The 23058-nt window shown below is 23.5% G+C and overlaps 2 protein-coding genes across 5 annotated transcripts; one reads left to right on the top strand and one right to left on the bottom strand.

The window, feature by feature from the left end:
* Positions 1–671: 671 nt before the first annotated feature.
* LOC100576227 (probable serine/threonine-protein kinase DDB_G0282963) lies at positions 672–5544 on the bottom strand. Of its 2 annotated transcripts, none has more exons than XM_003250565.4 (8): positions 3809–5544; positions 3649–3739; positions 2205–3220; positions 1910–2120; positions 1666–1797; positions 1296–1587; positions 913–1195; positions 672–830 (listed from the first exon to the last, which is right to left on the bottom strand). In XM_003250565.4, the coding sequence occupies exons 1-8, from the start codon at positions 5177–5179 to the stop codon at positions 768–770; spliced, it is 3459 nt and encodes a 1152-aa protein (XP_003250613.3). In that variant the 5' UTR covers positions 5180–5544; the 3' UTR covers positions 672–767. The 2 variants fall into 2 exon arrangements, with proteins under 2 accessions (XP_003250613.3, XP_006565216.2); XM_006565153.3 differs by having other exon boundaries at positions 1910–2117.
* Positions 5545–6526: 982 nt separating this feature from the next.
* LOC413222 (lamin Dm0) lies at positions 6527–15044 on the top strand. 3 transcript variants are annotated; one of them, XM_006565152.3, is made up of 9 exons: positions 6537–7146; positions 10710–11022; positions 11195–11487; positions 11575–11769; positions 11843–12071; positions 12167–12388; positions 12470–12574; positions 13133–13188; positions 14225–15044. In XM_006565152.3, exons 1-8 carry the CDS (start codon positions 6749–6751, stop codon positions 13154–13156), a joined length of 1779 nt encoding a protein of 592 aa, XP_006565215.1. In that variant the 5' UTR covers positions 6537–6748; the 3' UTR covers positions 13157–13188; positions 14225–15044. The 3 variants fall into 3 exon arrangements, with proteins under 3 accessions (XP_016771061.1, XP_006565215.1, XP_396670.3); XM_016915572.2 differs by lacking the exons at positions 13133–13188; positions 14225–15044 and adding an exon at positions 12698–12859 and having other exon boundaries at positions 6527–7146; XM_396670.7 differs by lacking the exon at positions 13133–13188 and having other exon boundaries at positions 6538–7146.
* Positions 15045–23058: the final 8014 nt, after the last annotated feature.

The following is a 23058-nucleotide window of genomic DNA, read 5'->3' as shown; positions in this document are numbered from 1 at the left end:
TGCATAAAAAATTAAAAAATTTTATTTTTAATTGTTAATTTTTTTTAACATATTTTATTATGTATTCGTTATAATAGGATATATTTATCAAATTTAACAATAATTTCATATAAATATGCATTTAAAATAAGATATAATTTTTATAAATTGAAATTAAAATAAAAATTATTTTCTAACAATATTTTTTTCATGATTTATATATGATACGTTACTGCATCTTTGATTTTAGAAACGACCGTGACGTATCGGCCATTCCCGAGCGCTGCTGTCCTCGTTCCCGGCCGAGTAGCTCTCTTTTGAGCCTGTTTTCAGATCGACGGATCTGACGCAACAGATCATAAGCAAATCTTAAGATGCATTGTACGTGTCATATTTAAGTATTCTTATTTCTATAATATGATATTAATAATTCACAGCTTTGAGATATGTAAAATCATGCTTTATAAAAATACTAAGCTACAAATTACACAATTAAGAAACAAAAAAATTTATAATTTTTGATTATGAAAATATGAATATTTAATGATTAAAATATTTTGTTCTCGATATTTTTATTTAAGAAATATAATTGATTATAATTTTTTTTATATTAAAATAACAACTATCTTGTAAAATAATGAACAAAAGAAAAAGAAAATGATTACTACATATTATTTATTTTCCAAATATTTTATTGCAAAACATAAATGTAAAAAGTTCACATATTGTAATAAATGTTACGAACGTTTAATAACACAAGTATTAATTATAACAGAACTTTTTATAAATTAAACGTAACTGTTTTCTTTGTCCATTATATTTGAATTACTATAGCGTCGAAGTTTCGAAATCTGTTAAAAAATAAGTTATGATTAAATTATTATTTTTAAATAATTTATTATTAAAAAATATATATAATAATTTTATATATACCAAATTTATCGGTTTTACTTTCTGAACAATTTTATTATTATCTCTTAATGGACTTCGTTGTATATTATTTCCGTTATTTTTAAAAGAAATTGGCGAATTTTTTTGCGAATTTGATTGTTTATATATTGAACGTTTCGGAGATTCATATAAACGTTCATATTGATTAACTTCAAACGAAGAATTTAAACTTTTGTTTATAGGTGGAGTCTGTATTTTTGGAATACCAGATTCTGTTGTTCGGCGTTTAGGTGTTGTTTTCTTTGGAGATGGTAATTTAGTATTTCTAGAAGATAAATTATAATTATAATTATAATAAATTTTTCTTATTATATATTGTTATTATATTGTTATAATATTTTTAGATATTATAAAGTTAAATTTACCTTTGTAAATTATTACTCATTCCATTGCAATTATTAATATTTATGCGTGTAGTTACAGGTGAAATATCACAGGAAAAATTACGTTTTTTAGGACTATTAGTTATTTGTGATTGTGCTTTTTGTATTTTAGAATTTTGAGCATCTGGAGTTGACGAAGCAACTGGTTTCGCAGATCGTGATTTTTTTGCTAAAAGTTCATTGTTTGTGGAATTAGGAGTACTACTAATTATTTTATGAGACTGAGGTGGTGTTGTAGTTCCAATAGATGAAGTTAATTTTTTATTAATAGTTTCTGAAAAAAAAAAATACATATTAAAGAGAAAATATAAATAATAATCTTATATTTCTTTTTTAATTTATTTAACTATACCTCTTTTTTGCATATTTCCTATAGGAAGAATAGCTTTCATTGGACCCTTTTTGTTTATGATATTAGTATTAACTTTTTTTTTAAATTTATTTCTAACGGTACTTATTGTAGAAGATTTTTCTCTCTGTAAATCTAATTAATAATTATGGTTACCATCATATTAATTATTTATAAATAACTAGTATATGATTATTAGTAAGTCAATTATTCTTAACATTATTTTAATATAAAAACAAATAATTACCTTTCTGTATATTTTTATCATTATTTGTAATAATCTCTTTATTTGATTTTGGTTTAGTAAAACTAGGATCACTGGAAAATCGTTTTGTTATTTCTTTTAATTGAGATGTACTTTTATTATTAAATATTGATAAATTAGATTCATTTTTAAATGGCGGTGTTTGAGATACAGATACACTTCTCCTAATAAAATTTTTATTATTTGATATCTTCTGTAACAAATATTATTAATTATTTTATAAGAAATTTATTAGAATTTTACAAATGTTTTTTTAAATTTTCAATTTTATATATACCTTTGATTCTAAACTTAAACTTAATCTGTTAGTAGAATTTGAGTATAACGATCGAGATTCATTTTCAAATTTTAACTTTGATTTCTTTGGAGTTTGTTGAATTTCTATATAAGCATTGTTACTTTTTGTATTCTTATCCACATTACAATTATTGGAAGTACAATTTAATACTTTTCCTAAATTTTTAAGTACATTCAAAGTTGGATGTTCATCAGTCTGTTCACATAATAATTTTCCTATATTTGCAAGAAGTTCAATTACCATCTTTTCATTTATTAAATTATTTTCTTGTTTGTAAGAATCTTCATTATTATGAGAAATAATTTCATTTTCATCTTTTTCTTTCTTTATCTTTTCAATACATATTTTTGTTTCTGGAGTTTCACATTTTGATTTATAATTTACATTATTTAAGTATTTTTGATTATCAATACATTTACTTGCATTAAAGCTTGTTTTTTCAAAAAATTCTGATTCTTTAATATTTTCCACTGAATTACTAGTCAAATTATTTTCTTGACTGTATTCCATACTATGTTCTGCTACATTTTTTATCATATCCAAATTGTTATTTGATTTTTCTGGATTTTTTGCTAAATTATTAGTTGCATTAAGGTAAGTAGTCAATAATTCAGTATTGTTCTCACAATTAATGCCTAAAGCTTTCTCCAAATTTTTCACTAATTTATTTGCTTCTACATTATTTTCTGTTTCAATTAATTTTTTAAGTTCTAATAAAAGTGTTACTGCAGTAAAACGTTTTTCAACTAATATTGGTTCAACAAGTTCCATTTCTAAATCTTTTACTTTCACATTATAGCTAAATTCATTTTTTTTACTTTTATTTGAATCATTACATTTGTTCTCTGTAATTTCTATATTTTTTGATTTTGTATCTGTTCCCTCAGGAGATGTCGGCAATTCGATCAAATTTTCAACAGAAGTTTCATCATCAAAGGCTGGTAACAATTCTAATGTCCATAAAGAATTGTTTGTAATGAAATCATCCATACTTGCTAGATAATAAAATACAAATTATCATTTAAAATTATTATTTGAAATATATATTTAAATTGTGTATAAATTAAATATTAATGTTACTTAATAAAAAATTTTAATTACTTAATTATTATGTTTTCTTATTTTATATTTTATATTTTATTTCTTATTTTTTATATTTTTTTTTCTTATTTTATATTTTATTTTATATTTCTTATTTTACATTTATTCTCACACTAATTATTAATAATTATTATATTAATTTTTAATTATTACTCTTTATATTTCAATTCTTTATAATTTTATAATTAAATTTTTATAAAATTTTTTATATTTAAATCAATAATTTATTATATTATTAGTTAATAAGATTTAGATTTTTAATAAAACAATTTTAATATTGTATTTATTATATTAATTGAAATAAAATACAATATAAACTTACAGCCTGAACTGGTTTTTAAAGCTAATTCTTCAAAAGTTCTTGCAAGAAGTTTTGCTTCTTGACGTATTGATTTATTAATTTTATTTTCTTCCTGCAAAGTAAAAAAGGATAAGGAAATATTATATAATATAATTATTTATATATAGAATAAAAAACTTACAAGAAAAACAGAATCTGATGATGTATCTGAAATAGAATTTTTACAGTATTCTTTATTATTGTCTGGTGTAAATACATCAACATCTATTAATTTATTATTCATATCATATTTTTCACTTTTTTCCATTACAGTTATACATTCTTTCATTATATTAGAAGAATTATATGTTAATTCATCTTTATTATTCATACAACTTTCAATATGAGTTTCTGATACCTTTGCTTTTAATTTATTAAATCGATCTGTTAAATCAGATATCGAAGTTTTTATTGATGTATTTGCTACTGATGTCATTAAATCCTTTTCTATTGGAAATATAGATTTTACTTCTTTATTTAAATCCATGTTTTCACTTAATTTTGTATTTTGTGATTTTTCTGATGAACAGCTTTCTAAAAATGTACGATTCATAGTTCCATTTGATAACATTATTGATGAATTGATTGTTGAAGAAACAGAATTTAATTTAGGTATAGAAGAAATATTTGATAAATTTGAAATAGAACTTTCATTAGAATAACTTTTTAAAAATCCTTCATTCAATAAATCAAGTGAATTTGAAGAATATATATTAATATTATTATCTGAATCAATTCCTAAAGATTCAAATAATGATACTTGATGTAGATATTGCGATTCTTTTGGAGATATTGCTTCTCCTTGTGAAAAAGAACGCCTAAATTTTGGAACTTTTAAAGTTACATTAGAAAATGGAATTTGTTCCATATTTATTTTATCTTTTTGCACATGTAATGACATTTTATTTTGTAAAATAGATTTTATTTGATTTTTATTTGATTTATTATCTGTTTCAAATAATATATCATTCATTTCAGATTGATTTAAAATAGATAAATCATCATCTTGGATCTCAATAATAGGTACATCTGATTTTGAATTATTACATAACATATTAGCATTACTTACATTAACAATTATATTTTCATTAGATACTTTATTAATAATTACATTATTTGTATTTAATTTATTGATTGATAATTCATCTGCTGTTTGGTTCATTTTTAATTTTTGTGTATATACTTTTTGTTTAACAATTGAATTATCTGGTAAATCTAAAGAAGATGATCTTAATGAAGACTTCTGTTTGCATTTTAATTTCATTGCTTTTTCTAAAGTCATTTCAAAAGGGTCATCTTTTTTTTGAATATATTCTGTAGTTTTATGTAATACCATATCAAAAGGATTGTTTTCTAAACTATCACGTTTTCCTATTATTGGAGAATTTGGTTCATTTTTTCGAGTATTAAAATTCTTGCATATATCTGTAGGAACTGGTATTAAAGGTGATGCAAGTCTTGAACTTAGTGAACCCTTTATATCAGGGCTATTTAAATCTATAAGATCACACATTTTCACGTATTTTTATTTATAATATTTAGGATTTTTATTTTCAATAGTGTTATTTTCACGGTAATTAAATATTATTAAAAACATATCAATATTTCATATCATTTTTATTATTTATAAACACCGTTATCATAACTTGTCAATGTACAATTTGTTTCTCAATAAATACATAATTTTTAAGATTTAAGATTTATTATTATTTTTAAGATTTATAAAATCTTATTAATATTTAAAAATCATTTGTATTATACGAATGCCACTTTGAAAATATAATTGTAAAAGAGTTTGTTCTTTTATAACATTCACGTAATATTATCAGATATTAATTTCTATCTACAGTTATTACAGACATTTTAAAAATTTTTACTTTACTGCCCTCTAGTAAATATTTGAAAACTAAATGTTAAACGGAATTTATTTTATTTACAACGTATTTCAAAATAGTTTTAAAAAATAATAATAAATAAATATATAATTATTTTTAATAATTTAGAAAATTGTTATATTATTAATATTTAATTTTTAACTTACAAAAATCATATAAAAAATAAATGTTTAAATATTATATTGGTTTAATTATATTCTCACGTCATTGTTATTCCAAATATTCTAGTCGTCATTTACTTCATAATAGATATCTACTATCCGAAGTTAAAGAATTTTAATCTTTATTAGCTATATTATATTGAATGATATATTTTTTATACATGAAAAAAAGAAATTGTTACCATATATATTAAAGTAAGTAAAAATATTTTAATAAATATATTACATTTCTTTTTTTTAAATTGAATTCTAATTTTAAACTGATATTTAAATAATAACAAATAAATAATTATTTTTAAAATCATTTTAATTATATTATTTCTATATATAATTTAAAAATTATTAAATAGCAAAAAATTTATTATATTTCTTTTAATCTAAGATATAAGAATTTTGAAAGACTTTTAGATTCTTAATGTTTTAAGTATAAAAAAAGGAATTGATATTTATTAATACTTTTATTTTCAAAATTATTATTAAAATATTTGATTTCGTTCTTATTAAATGTTATTAAATATATTAAATATATTTCATAAGTTATATAAAAATTTATATTTAGAAAAAGATATAACATAATTGAAAAAAATTAAATTTAGATAATTTTGTATTAAATTCATGACTAAAATTAAAATTTTTGTTTTTTTATGTAAATTTTCTAATAAAAACTGTTTTCAAGTTTATCGCATTTCACTAGTAGATAAATCTTTTCTTATTGGTGCGCACTTAGAAGGAAATGATATATGATTGGCTAACAAACATTGTATATACTTGGACATAACCAATCACATTACTTCATTGCGTTTACTAACGCAATATAAAGATGCACATAAGAAGATTGCTTCGTTAATGTTGGCGTCATCATTAAACAGTTCTTCCGTTGACTAAGGCAAGAGCATTTGGACTTCGGTAGTTTTTTTATTCGTTAAAGGCATCTTTTACAAGCACGGTGTTACTGTGCACTAAATTGATGATTCGATAGTGCAAGATTAAGTGATAGTGCAATAAGAGAATCAATTATTGTGAAAAATGTCAACGAAAGCAAGTAAGAAGACCACGGCGACATCGAGTAGCAACGTGCAGTCGCCACAATTCACGTCAACACCGATTGGACAACGACCAGGAAGTCCTTTGAGTCCAACTCGTTATTCACGTCTCCAAGAAAAACAAGATTTACAGAATCTCAATGACCGATTGGCTTGCTATATTGACAAAGTACGGCATTTGGAATCCGAGAATTCCAGACTTACGCGGGAGGTACAGACAACCCAGGAGACTATCACCCGCGAAGTATCCAATATCAAGTCTATGTACGAACATGAATTATCCGATGCAAGAAAATTATTGGATGACACTGCAAAAGAACGAGCAAAACTTGAGATAGATACTAAACGATTATGGGATAACAATGAGGAACTTAAATCCAAGTAAGTTTCTTTTAATTTTTTTTTTTAAATATGATAAAATAATAAGTAACATTGTGCAGCAGTTTCTAAAATCATGAAATTCAGAATTTTGAATTGATAAAACTCGAATCAGATTTCAAATTTGAAAATATTACGGATATATCGAAATCCCAAATAATTCTATATATTTCGTTGCAATGTTTATAACAAACGCTCACAGAATTGGTAATATGAAATTCGTAGAGTAAGCCGTTCCGTCACCACCCACTAACAGCAAATATTTACAAAATATATATTGTTTGTCCAATGCATAGACAGAAAAATAAATATAAATAAAGGATATGAAAGTGTTATAATAACGTTTACATTACAAAATTTATTTTACTTTTTATTGCTTTTTATATATTTTTATATATTAATTTGAAATAAAAAATATATTTATTATTTGAAACATATATTTATTTTTATTCTATAATTTTTATTGTAACATTCATTAATTTCTTATAAAAATTTCATCAACATTACTATAATTTAAAAAGAAAAAATAATTATAATATTATAATATTTTCAGTTTACATTTTACTTATATCTTTATATAAAATAAATATAAATAAAATATAAATATAAATATAAATATAAATAATAAGTAAAATAAACTACAATACATATTTTATTAAAATATTTAACTACAATACATATTTTACTTTACGAATCTTGGGAACTTACATCACTGATAATAATGCGTCTTAGAGATATATGAATCGGTGCAATTCTGATTTGAAGGAGCGAGGTTAAAATTGTTGCGAGATTTACAAGTTGCTATAATCAATATATTTGATATATTTAGTTAATTAATATTAATAATATGTTTATAAGTTATAATATATTTTTTCATAATTATTATTTTCGGAATTTATAAAAATTATTTTCATATAATTGTTTATACATAGTTTATCATGCACATTTTTTATGTATGTATTAGTATTTTTTTACTTCTTTAATTATGATTCATTACATTTACATTTTAAAATTGTCGCGCGTATATTGAATGAATACAAGCTATGTAATGAAATGCAAATATTTTATATATGTATAATCAATTGCAAAAATTCATTGATACAAATTGTTTAATTAATCTTTCTTTGTATGATGAAATATATTAGATTTAAATACGCTTATAAAAAAAATTAATTTTATTATCAATATTAACTTCTTAAAGAAATGTAATATTATAAATATATGTAATTTTTGCATAATGTCAATATTAATTTTCTTAAAAAAATATAAATATATAATAATAAATATTACATTTTTTTGTAACTTAAATATTTGAATATTAAATAGGACAGAAATTTTTATATTATACATATTTAAAAATACATTAATGTAGAAATGGACTAGTGATTTATTCACAATTAGAAATATATTATAGTTATAGTTATATAATAATTTAATATTAATTAGCAAATATAACAATAAATTTAATAAATGGCTATATCTTAAGAGAACCGGTATTTCTGATTTAAAAATACAATGATTCAAATAAATCTACTTAGATATAATTTTAAGAGCAAAAAATTATTTTTAAAATTTTATAAAAGGCGGTCTCGTATAAAATATCAATTAGTAAGCACGATACCACCTTCACAAAAACGCAAATGAATAAATATAACAAAATTGATAGAAGACAGAACATATGAAAAACAAAGTTCAATAAGAATTTAATTAAAATAGAAGTCAATTATAATGACAAATAATTCAATTAGTATATTATAATATATAAGTGTATAATAAAAATTCATTTATAATTCTTGTTTATTTATTATTAAACTAAATATGAATTTTATTCTATATTTATATATATTGATTATATATTTATATATATCATATTTGTTTAAATTCAATGAACTTTTGAACTTTCTGTAAAAGAGTTCGAATATTAAATTTATAAAATATAATGAAATTTATTTAAAAAATAATATTAATTTTTTAAATTCATTATTTTTATATCATTATCTTCAAATATTTTTTCCAAAATATGTTATACTATATAATAAAAACAAATTTATAAGAATATTGATTTCATTGATAAAATTCATTACAAAGTTTTCGAATATTTGGGTGTGCCTAACTCGAAACGTGACGTTACTACGAACGATTGTGTCACGTTTACTATGCGGCGGTGATGTCATTTTCAACCGCATGTATAACCTCGACTGAAAACATTGACCTCCTTTCGAGCGAGCATTGAGCAATCGATAAAAATACAAATAAAATCAGAAAAAAGCGGGAAATATTATTTCGTTTAATAAATAAAGTAAGAAATGGAAGGTAATATCAATATATATATGTATATATATATATTTACATTTACATTTTTTTATATTTACACATATATGTATTTTAAGAAAGATAGGATTATATTCGTGTATCATATTCATGTTATGTTTATCTAAATGCTGTTGGGAGATTATGTATAATTTTAATCTCTAGATTTATTTAATTTTTTATTTTATAATTTTATATTTCATCAAAAGTTATAATCAGTTTAAAATATAAAATTTGAAACAAAATCTATTTTAAACTTTTATTTTTTTCTTTTTTGCTTTATCATACTTTTCCTATAATAATTTAAAAATAAAAAAAATTTTATAAAATCTATTATAATTATCAGTATAAACAGATTGTATATAAAATATAATTATGTGTTGCCTATATTGATCATTAAATAATTATAGAGAAGATATGCATTTGTAAAAAAAAAAATAAAATCGTAAAACGTGCATGCTTATATGAAAATATAAATGCAATATTTCTTTCGAAATAATTTTATTTATATATATTATAAATCCGTATATTTTATTTTATTCATTTTTAATATTTATTGTAATTATGTGTATTTATTTATATTCGTTACAATTATTTATAATATATATATATATATTCGTTACAAATATTTATAATATATATATATATTATTATATATATATTATTATATATATATATATATATTATTATATATATATATATATATATATTATTTAATATATATATATATATATATATATTAAAAATTCAAATATTTATTTAAAAATTAATAAATATATGTAATTGTAGAATAGTGAATAGTGAAAGTGATCATATAGAATATATAGAATGATAAAATATATAAGTTGCATATAAGTTGCATATATTGTACATTTTAAGATAACGAAATATTAAGATGTTTCAAGACACCGCGGTAGAAAATAAAATTCTCGATGTGGGTCGTTGCCTGAAATAGAAACATGAAACTTCACCTCTTGCTCTCAACTGCCGAAATGTTTCAAACGATTAAAATTTTTTTATGGAAATATGTTGCGGATAGCATATGAAATATGATTATATTTTTTTAAATAGGAAAATATATTAAATTCGATAAATAAATAAAGAATAACGTATAAAGTTAATTTATGAAAGTTTTAAATTTTAAATTTTTAGCTATAATTAAAATTAATTAATACATTATAAAATTATAATGTATCTTATATATTTTTTATGTTTATGCTAATACGTTTTGTTAATATTCTTATGTATTTTTCCAGATTAGATAAAAAATTAGTGGATTTACAAGTAGCTGAGAGAAACTTGTTATTATATGAAACACGTTACAATGATCTGCAATCACAATTTAATCAGTCTCAAGCAGAGCGTAAGAAATTAGCTGAAAGAGAACGAGAATTAGAACAGGAAGTAGAAAAATTAAAAGCATTATTAGAAGATGCTCGTAAACATTTAGGAGAAGAAACATTACAACGTATTGTTCTTGAAAATAATATTCAAAGTTTAAAAGAAGATATTAGTTTTAAAGATCAAATATATCAACAAGAACTAACAGAATCACGTACAAAAAGACAAGTTTGTATTTAATTAATATTAATATAATATTTAATATGTTTAATAATTAATATTTAATAATTAATATAATATTTAATTAATATTAATTTTAAAAAAGAAAATTATTAAGAATATTATATTATGATTGTTTTAAAATTTTTATTTTTTACGATTTATTTATGTTTTATTCTAGATTGAAATTTCTGAGATAGATGGTCGTCTTGCTGAAAAATATGAAGCTAAATTGCAACAATCTTTGCAAGAATTGCGAGATCAATATGAAGCACAAATGCGAGCTAATAGAGAAGAAATTGAATTATTATATGAAAATAAGATTAAAAATTTGACAGCTCATGCTCAACGTAATAGTGGAGCAGCAAGTTTAGCTGTTGAAGAGTTAAGACAAACAAGAACAAGAATTGATACACTTAATCAAAAAATTAATGAACTGGAAGCAGCAAATAATGCTCTCACTGCGCGAATAAGGTAATATAAATTAATTGGCATAAGAATTTATATTTTGTTTAGATATATTTAAAAAGAAATATATTAAAATCATAAATTTTAATTTAGAGATTTAGAAAATCTACGTGAAAATGAGAAAGCTCGTCATGCAGAAAGTGTAGCATCTCTAGAAGAAGAATTAGCGCGTATTCGTGATGAAATGGCTCAACAATTAAAAGAATATCAAGATCTTATGGATATTAAAATTGGTCTTGATTTGGAAATTGCAGCATATCGAAAACTTTTAGAATCTGAAGAATCCAGGTATAATATAATTAATATTATTTATTATTATTTTCTAATATGTTAATATCTACAAAAATTTATTTAATTACAGATTAAATATTAATCCAGTGCAATCAAGTTCAACAGCATCTAGTGGTAGAACTACACCTTCAAGACATACTCCATTAAGAGGTGGAAAACGAAAACGTACTTTATTAGAGGAAAGTGAAGAACGTACTAGTACTGATTATAGTGTATCTGGAACATCTAGAGGAGATATAGAAATTACAGAAGCTGATCCTCAAGGACGATTTGTAAAACTAACAAATAAAGGCAACAAGGTAAAATATTGAGTAAATAATAATAATAAAAAACTTGGTATTGCATAAAATATATAAATATGCATAATAATATATGAATAAATTACATTTTATAGGAAATGGGACTTAGTGGTTGGCAAATTATTCGTAAGGCTGGTTCTCTTGAAACAGTATTTAAATTTCATCGAACTGCAAAATTAGAAGCAGGAGCTACTGTAATGGTATGGTCAGCTGATATTGGTGCTTCACATGAACCACCATCAAATATTGTTATGAAAGGTCAAAAATGGTTTACAGCAGATATTATGACGACTATACTTCTTAATAATGAAGGCGAAGTGAGTATTTCTTAAACTTTGTTGGTATTAATTTATATACTAAATGTGAATAATATTTTTAATGTTTTAATATTAAAATAGGAAATGGCCAGTTCAGAATGTAAAAGGCAACAATTATCTACTTCTCTATCTCGACATAGGGAAAATTTGGGGTTTCGACCTTCTGAAGAATTACATCATCAACAGGTATGTTATAATATCTATCTACTTAAATATAATATAAAACTAGAAATGAAGATTGATATATTAATAAAATTTAAATATTATAATACTTGATTTTGATTACAAGTTTATTTTTTTTATCCACAGCTAAAACAAATATCAAAAAAATTATTTTTGTTTTTGGGAATAAGTATTAGTATCACTTATTTTTTAAAATATTTGTGTTTTATCAGTAACAGTTGTAATAAAAACAATGGACATATAAGTGAAAATTATCACAAAAATGATTTATAAAAATTATTTATTAATTCTTACTTTATAAATGTCCATATTTGGCATGAAAACATAAAAGCTAGTTCTAAAATGATTGATAATTTTTTTATTTCGACAAGTGTTTTTTTTCAGTAATTGATTGATTAATGAAGACAATGTGGCTATAAAATATTTTGATTTGTTTTACATTTATTGCTTTACATGTACATTTTTTTTAAATATTCGATTTAGATATAATATTAGATATAATATTGTAAATATAAAACAAAATCGGGATATATATCATCAACGTATCTTCTTATTCCATAGAGAAGATATCTCTACCCATATTAAGTGGGCGAGCGAACACTTCTGGGTCGATTTATGTAAGTTGCTTTCAACTTATGGAACGTTAAAATAGTCGTCAATTATTAATGTCATTCGCGCTTTAAATTAAAGGAATTATTTGCTTTGTTTTTTCTTCTTCACAGCACATTATTTTCATGCTCACGCTTAACTAAAATTTCATAAGTGTTAAAAATAATATAATATATTTTGTTAAAATATAAACATCTCATTAGTTAACCACATTGTCTTTAAAATACATATTTAAATGATATATCTTTTTATTATTTATATAAATTTACATTATTATTATTTGATATTCTTTATTACTATTGGTATTGTTATTAACACAATGTTATTGATATTTTTATTTATTTATATTCATATCGATTAAAATGTTCAAATATTAAAATTTATTAACATGTAATTTTTATTATTTCATTGCTATTATATTAATTTACTGAATTGATTGAAATATATAAATATTAATATTGTTTTATACAAAAAAAAAGTAATTTTTTATTTAGGGAATTTATTTATAAAAAATTTTTGATACATGCATAAATATTATTAAAATTTAACTAGAAAAATTTTAAAATCAATTAAGTTAAATCAATTGATGAAAATATATCTAATAAATTCTATTATACATTATTTATATAATTTTTGTACACATGTATTTTTATCAAATGATTTTGTTATGTCAATAGAATATACATCACTCATTATATTCTATTTTTAAAACGAAAAATTAATTTATTTTCAGAACAAAAATATATCTATTACGTAGTAGTACATATCTATCAATACGTGAATAAATGTCATATACGTGCGGGTACATTTTCAAAACATGCATGTGTGTATATTTTTACACGTATGCAGAAATGAACGCACAACATTCATTGCTTCCATAAATCTTTTAATAAAAGATTAACATTCATTAATACTAGCTTAAAATTCTAATAATAGTAATTGTCGAATAATATTTGTAATGTCATATAATCATATCATGCTAGTTGGGTTCATGTGAAGTGTCATCTTTTCTCTATATAAGTAAAATTCTTTTCTTTGTTTCAGGGTGATCCTCAAGGAGAGGAATTTTGTCGCCTTATGTGAAAATAAGTTTATAAAATAATCTTAAGAATTCTAACAGCACGTTTTAAAAAAAAATACTTGAAAAGATACAGAAAAGCACTTGATCTTATTTAGAAGACAAGTCTCTAAGATTTCATTAATATAAAAAATTCATATAATGTCTTGAATGATATATTTTGCTTAAAAAAATAATAAAGAAGAGATTAAAAACAGAATACACAACACCATATTAGTACTTTATATTTATAGAAATATGTACAACATATGAGAAAATATTCTGTAATATAATGTTTAAATCAAATTTAACGAAACGTTTCATGACTATTGAAACGATTATTGCATTTATATATTTGCACTTCATATAAAACTTATTTGTCCATTCAGAGTTATTAGTTTTGAATAAGGAGCACGAGTAATTTGTCAGCGAGATCGAACTATTTTTGGCGTACCATTTATTTTTACCTAGTCGTTATCGTGCCTTTTTAAATATAAAAGAAAGAGATCTTTTTTTCTTAGTAGATAATATTTATTTTTAAGTACAAACCGGATGCAATAAGAGCGTGGTGCCCACTATATGTAACGTTCAAAAACATTAATTTGACAGGAAAATATTTTCTGATATGTACTATATATATATATATATTATAAGTTTTTTTTTTTACTAATGAATGAGATATCGGAATAAATGAAATTCTATGTTTAATACAAAAAGTATCACCTCTGTCATCCGGAACGTAATTTTGTTAATTGTATTCGACTTTATATCATTTATACTAATAATAAAAATCTATAATTAACCATATTTATTATCTTTTTATGTTTTCTTGAGATTTTTACATATTTTTAATATAAGTGTATAGCTATTTTTTTTGCATATTTTGTTGCTGTGTATGCATCTTCAAATAATTTTTTATAAACATATATCATAATTTAATAAAAATATTTTTAAATATATAAATAATGTATAAGTAATATAAAGTAAAAAATGTAGCGATTACAAATTGATAGTTAAATATAAACATTATTTTCAATAGACAATAATTGCTATATCAAAATAGGAAATTGTATCCCTAAAATACAGATTTCTTTTATGTTCTTACAAATATTTTAATTTTTAATTGAATAATTTAATCATTGTTGTTTTATTACTTATGTGCTATGTTTTCTTCATATTTTATTGGTTTTCTTATTTCCATTTCGTATTTTAAGTTGATTACCATTTTGCTACTGATAAAATTAAAAATTTATAAAATGTATTTTGTAAAATTATATTATTAATAGAATCATTTACAAAAATCTTGAATGAATGTAATTATGTATATAGAAGAATATGTTAATAAATTCATGTATTACAATTTTATAAAATTTTATATAAAATTAAATAAAATTAAATTTTATATAAAATAAAATCATGTTTAAAATTAAATATTTTTTATTTAGTTTAAATTAATATTTAATTTAATAAGTATTTAAATGAATTTTTTTAGATTTTATCAAATTTTTTTTTTATTTAAATTTGCATATAAGATGTATTAGTTTATTGTATTTTATCTCGATATGTTGTAATTAATACAATATCTCATATTGATAATAATTAATAAAGATAATTTATTTTCAGAACAAAATTTTTATTAATAATTTTATATTATTATAATGTAATATTGATATTAAATAATATAAATAATAAATGTATAATACATATATGCAAGATATGAAAACATTATATATATATATATATATATATGTATATATGTATACATATATACATATATATATATATTTAAAACATATAAAAAAATATTTATTTTTAGCACATAGCTAATAGTACCATCTTTTTGAAATTGATCGCAACTTATCGCACAGTTTTCGATAACAAAGTATATTCATAATCCACTATATTCTGTAATAAATTTATTATTTGTTTTTAATTAATGATATTATTTCTTTGCAAAATATTGAAATTTCTTCCTTATAATTATTGACAATAAGGTGAATTATTTATTTTAGATTTATATTTTTTAGATTTCTATATAGATATATATCTATTTCTATTGAATATATAGCTTATATACAATAATTTGTTCTCTGTATAGTTTAAAAATAAAATTTATTAATTTTATTTTATTGTCGATAAATATTCTACCTTACCTTATTTTTAAAATAGTATTTTTGGCACTCAAAAGATGGCGCTGAAGATTAATTTTTATTCTATCTTTTATTTTTGTTTCATTTGTGGCACTCGGAAGATGGCGCTAATTTCAATATTTTTAATCTATTTTTTGTCCTTTTTCCACTAATCGTTTTTTCTCTGAAAATAATTGTTGTAGATTTCAGAAATATGGAATGTTAAAGAAACTTAAAAGATCGAAATTAAGTGATCCAATAAAAAAATTGAGATTTTTCTTTTTCGCTTCGAATAGGTAATATGTTTATAATAAGCTTAATTTAATCCTATAATCTATTTAAAATTAAAACGCATTCTAGGATGTTTTCCATAATGATTCCATGATATTCCATGTAGGATGTTAATAAAACCTGCAATCTAATTTAAATGATAAATCTCTCAAAGGAATTGTATAAGTTTAAATTGGTTGCAATATTTTTATTGTATAGTTCTAGCTTGGTATCGATTTTTAAAAAATAATCATTGAAAAATTTTCAAAGAATATATAGACAATTTTTTAAGGAATAATCTACGATAAAAATAAAAATCGATATTACTAACTTTGACCGATAAAAAAAAAAGGAAGCAACTTAAAAAATCAATTTTCTTTGACGTCCTCATATCACGATTTATATCAATGAATTTATGAGATATAAAAAAGCGAATATAAAAGGAGAGTAAGAGAATTGAGAATTTTTAATTTTGGCATTAAGTTAGAGAGTATATTTTGATATGCGTGGTTATTATAATAAACTTAATCAAATTTATATAATTTATTAATTCATTAATTATTAATTATTAATTTATTAATTTATTAACTAATATCTGCAGTTCAGTTTAATTAATTAAAAATTAAAATCAAAATAATTAAAAATATATAAAATTCAAACTAAACTTCAGATGTGCGTAGTTCTTAGCTTGGCATCGCTTTCCATGTACTATTATTGATGAAATATATTTGATATTTTTAAATTTAAAATACTTTGAAAACTTTTTAACGATTTTCTGATAGAATTTTGGAAAGCGATGCCAATTACCGGGTCTCACCAACGAGGAGGTGACTACGCATCGAGACCCACCTAAACCTAACAAATATAAAAAAAATAACATTAAAAATTAATAATTAAATTGAATAAAATAATTCAACAAAATAATTGAACAAAAATAAGAAATACACAAATAAAGTATATATAAAAATTAAAAAATTTTTCGGTATGTAATATACGTATATCACATATAAAATTTGCATTAATTATAAAAAATGTACAATAAAATTAAAGATTAAGTTGTCCACGCGTTGTCCATCGTTGTCCCACGTTGTCCATCGTCGTCCCACGATGTCCAACGATGATAGCTTAGTACTAACTTAATCCGTATCTTAAATCTGTAATTTACAATACATAATACTTCTATTAATATTATCCGTATCAAGAATACTCTCTAACTTAAAGCGAATAAAAGAAAAATTAAAAATTATTTATACTAAATCATTTATAATAAATAATACTTCAATATTCGTGATTGATGCAAAATCAACCCTCTCCGTCGTTCTCATATCACGACTTACATCAATGGACTTACGAAAATCGATGGACGGATGATACTTTCCAGTCGTGACCAATCGAGGGTTACAACACCGGCCTCGCAGAAGAACGACTTACGTTCTGACGACACACGAAGTCGATTTACAAGAACGACATTCGACCACGAGGCCGAACCCTAATCGAGTACTCGAAGGTACCAATCGATCAGAGCGCGGACCCTCAACTGGCCACCGGAAGTAGAGCATCGGCCCAACGACTTCTACCATCGTTGCATGACAGGAGATTGACTTGAAATAAGCGATGGAAAAGAAGAAGAAAATATAAAATAACTAAAAGGATAAATTGAGGAAGAAAATGCTAATCATACTAAACAAAAAAAAGGGTGAACTTAACAAATTCAAAAAGCAGGCTAAGAAAATAATAAGCGTAATCGAAAAATCAACCCTTTCTATCGCTCTCATATCATGACTTACATCAGTGGACTTACGAAAATCGATGGACCGATGATACTTGCCAGTCGTGACCAATCGAGGGTTACGACAATGGCCTAATAATGGAACGCCTTATGTCCCAACGACACAGGAAGGAGCAAGGCATAAAACCCTGACCACCGGAGCCGGATTACAAAGACGACGTTCCACCACAAGACCTAACTCTAATCGAGTACTAAGGTACCAATCGATTAGAGCGCGGACCCTCAACTGGCCACCGGAAGTAGAGCACCGGCCCAACGACTTCTATCACTGTTGCATGACTTGAGATAAAGAGAAGAAGAAAATATAAAATAATCAAAAGGATAAATTGAGGAAGAAAGTAAAAAAACGATTGAAATAATGATAAGAATAAAAACTCGAGATGAAAAATAAAGAAAACGAAAAGCGAGAATATAAAAAAGAATAAAAAAATTGAAAATTTTTAGTTTTCGCTTTAAATTAGAGAGTATCTTGATACGGATGGAAACGCACTTATTACAATAAACTTAATTTAATTTATATAATGCATGCATTAACTTATAACTAATATCTGCAATCCAGTTTAATCAATTAAAAATTAAAAGTCAAAATAATTAAATGATTAAATTTATAATATAATATAATATAATTTATAATATTAAATGAATTATGCAAAGTTTATACTGGATTGCAGATGTGCGTAGTTCTTAGCTTGCCATCGCTTTCCGTACACTATCATTGATGAAATATATTTGATATTTTTAAATTTAAAATATTTCGAAAATGAAATAAATTTTGTGATATACGATTTTGGAAAGCGATGCCAATTACCGGGTCTCACCGACGAGGAGGTGACTACGCATCGAGACCCACCTAAATCTAATAAATAAAAAAAAAACATTAAAATTAATGATTAATAAATAAATTAAATATAAAACATAACAAATAAAATAGAAAATATTAATTAATAACAATAAATAAATTAAAAGAAATGTAAAAGAAATATTAATTAATTATAAATACATTATGAAATGACATAATTATTTAAATTAATGTACAATGGATCTTTACAATGATTTTTACAAGAGTTTTTTACTTTCGTCGCTTATAATTAATCCTACGTTGTTCAACGATGATAGCTTAATTGGTATTTGCAGTCCATATATATATATGTCCATATTATATCTATATTATATCAACAATTGATCAAGATAATTAAATGGAATGTTTAAATTTAATTGTAAATATTATATATATTAAATATGTATGAAATGTAAAAAAATAATTTAATATAAGAATAAATTCAATCTGAAAAATAGAATCTGAAAAAAAGAGAATCTGAAAAAAAGAGAATCTGAAAAAAAGAGAATTTGAAAAAAAAGAGAATCTGAAAAAAAAGAGAATCTGAAAAAAAGAGAATCTGAAAAAAAGAATCTGAAAAGAAAAATCTGAATAGAATTAAATATAAAAACAATTATATGAAGTAAAAATAAATTAAAAATTTTAAATGTAAAACAAATAAATGTAAAAATATAAATTTGATTTTGATATTTTGCAAAATAAATTCGAATATTTTTCGAGAATTATTTTATAATTAAAAAATTCAAGAATGAACTGATTTTTTAAAAAATTTTAATTTTAATTTTGATAACAAACAATTTCTAGGATTCATTCTAAAAAAATGAATTTTGAATTTTTATCAATACATCATAGTAAGAATACTAATTTATTTAATATTCTTACTATAATATTAATGATTTTAATTCTACAATTAAAAAATATTTACACAAATAAGTTTTTTAGCAGTATTTTCATTATTAAATACTTCAATATTTAGGGGCGCTGAAAAAGAAAAAATAGCCAAAAAATGGCTATAAGGACCACCCTTTTGCAGTTATTATAACTGCATTTGGTGATCCAAAAACAGGACCACAATTTCCACAATATTAGTGGAAAATTAATGGGCATTTTATAGACGCAACACTACTTTTAAAAAAACGCGATTATTTTTTAACGCAACACTACTTTTAAAAAAAAACGCGATCAATTTTTAACGCAACACTAACTCTTAAAATGAATTTAATAAAAATACAAATAAATTGAAAATTAAATATTTCTGTAATTATTAAAACTCGAAATAAAAGAAATATGCAAATTTCTAATAATATTTTTGAAAAAAATTTTATTTTATATAATTATATTTTATATTATAAAACAAACGCGTTTATTATTTGTTCGCAACACTAATTTTATTGTAATAAAAAACCGCGTTTGCCCATGATAATTGTAACATTGGGCCGGAATGTACATCGGCCAATAACTATTACTACAACTACAGACTCTAAAACGAGCATAGTGACAAAGTAGTAACAATGACTTCCCATTCTTTGTATCTATAAAAGATCCAAAAAATGAGAAGCCATTCGTTGCAGCCCTCTTCGCGACAGTTTGTCGGGCCTCTTCGGTCTTCCTCCTTCGGGCGCGATGCCCGCTGAAACTTACAACTAGGCTCGAGATTTCCTATTCGCATATAAAAAAAAAAAAAAAGAAAAAAAAATAGACTAAAAATCGCGGAAGCTGAGCGCACATGGACGGCCAATAGCCATTACTGACCATTGTCCGCACATGCGCAGAATCTCGAGCTCAACGTTCGTTTCGCCCATTTCGCGACCGCGACCGCGAAATTCGAAAAATCGAGAGCAAGGCCAGGAAACGAGTGACCATCGACGACCACTCGTCTCAGCCTCGCGCTCGATTTTTCAAATTTGATTTCCTGAAACAGGTTGTCACGCGAAAACGCGCCTACCCGACCAGAGACTGTGACAACCTGCCCGGCCCTACCTACTTAATAATTAACATTCGCACCAGAAAGTATGCTACCTATCCTACCTGACGCTATATTTAAAAAAATGGCAAAACAGGCACACCAACACATTCACTCCACGGTTCTCACTCATTACACCCGGGTGCAAAAAGCCTACACTAGGGAGAGCGTCCCGGGACGCCTCCGTCACCCGAGCTTGACACTACTTTCACACCTCTAACTTTACGTACCATTTTCACTGAAATCGACTGACGATGTCTAGTGATCATTGCGTGAATCGCGATAAAAATATATTTTTAATTATTGTAATTATTGTATGTTTATGAATTTGAAAAAAATATTGTATAACTTTTAATGAAATGATATTGTTATTAAATGATATTTAATGAAATTTATAATTAGCAATATTCCATAGAAGATGTAATATTGCGGTGATTAATTGTGATAGAATAATGATAATAATGAATAAATAATCGTAAACGACGCAATTCCACAGCCTAATCACACACACACATAATGTGGAAAATACGTCGTGCACGATCACTAATTCATCGTCAGTCGCTGTATTATTAACTTATAAACTATTATCATCGTACCCATTGCCTCTCTCTCATCCAAGTAGCACCTGGGCACGTGAACGAGATCGAGGCAATGGATACGGAAGGGGTTAAACCTGAAAATCCTGAGCTAAAAAAATAGATTAGATTTATATATCTAACGGGCTAATGAATATTGAAATATTTATTGAATAAAAAAAAAAAAATTAAAAAATAAATAAGAAAGATTAAATGCAAAATAATTGACTCTAAGTTAAAAATTGAAATAACCTCAGGCGATTTCTTTCATCAAAGCATATTTTCGAAAATAAAAAAACAATATTCAAGTTTTGCTTTGATTCTGAAATCTACCTGTCGCGTATATCGTCTTCTTGCACATATAATTTATTAATTACATTTTCGTATACGGAGAAAATAAGTTAAAGACTTTATAATCATTAATTAAAAATCATTTATTTAAGAAATACATGAAACAGGAAATGAAAAAAGATTTTTATTACTAATATTTATTTAAATTAAAAACGCGATGTGCAAGAAGACCTAGCCTGAGCTAATAAATAAAACACGGAAAATGTTACTACTCACGGGTATAATAAATACCCGTGGTCACTATGCTCGTTGCAAAAATCTACGTATACAACCAGTCATTCGTGTCGATTCGGACCTTTCGTCCTACGACATGATTGAATGACCGGAGGAACATAAATGCATGCGACTCACCATTAGATGCGAGGATTCTCACCGTTGATGCTGCTATGGTCCATGGAGGAAGATCATCATCGTAAAGGCCATCGTTAAGTGTAGGAGGAAGGATGTGGCAATGTCCTGGTCCTCTTCAGAGTAGCACTGACTCTAATTTCGCGTTATTTATTGAAATACTTTAAAAAATTTTTTACGGAGCAAACACTGACTCTAATTTCGCGTTATCCATTGAAGGATTTAAAAAAACTTTTACGAAACAAAAAACTGACTCTATTGACCGCATTGCGCGCGGTCGCAAAAATTTGCTGAAAATAAAACTATATTAATAGGGAAGGGATGGGATAGAAAAAGAAGTAAAATATTCAAAATATATTCGAATATTTTCCATCTTTTTCTTTTTCAAGTATTTATTTATGAAAATACTGCTATGAATAAAATATTCTTTAAAAAATAATTAAGAATTTAAGTTATTATTTTAGAAAAATTATATATGTAATTGTTTGTTATCAATATCTGGATTATAGTTTTGAATAAGATATGTCGCGAATTACAAATATTCGAAATTTTTTGCAA

The sequence above is a fragment of the Apis mellifera genome, linkage group LG12 (genome assembly GCF_003254395.2).
Source record: "Apis mellifera strain DH4 linkage group LG12, Amel_HAv3.1, whole genome shotgun sequence".
Lineage (NCBI taxonomy): Eukaryota > Metazoa > Arthropoda > Insecta > Hymenoptera > Apidae > Apis > Apis mellifera.
Note: the sequence above shows the minus strand (reverse complement) of the source record. Positions and strands in the feature narration are given on the sequence as shown.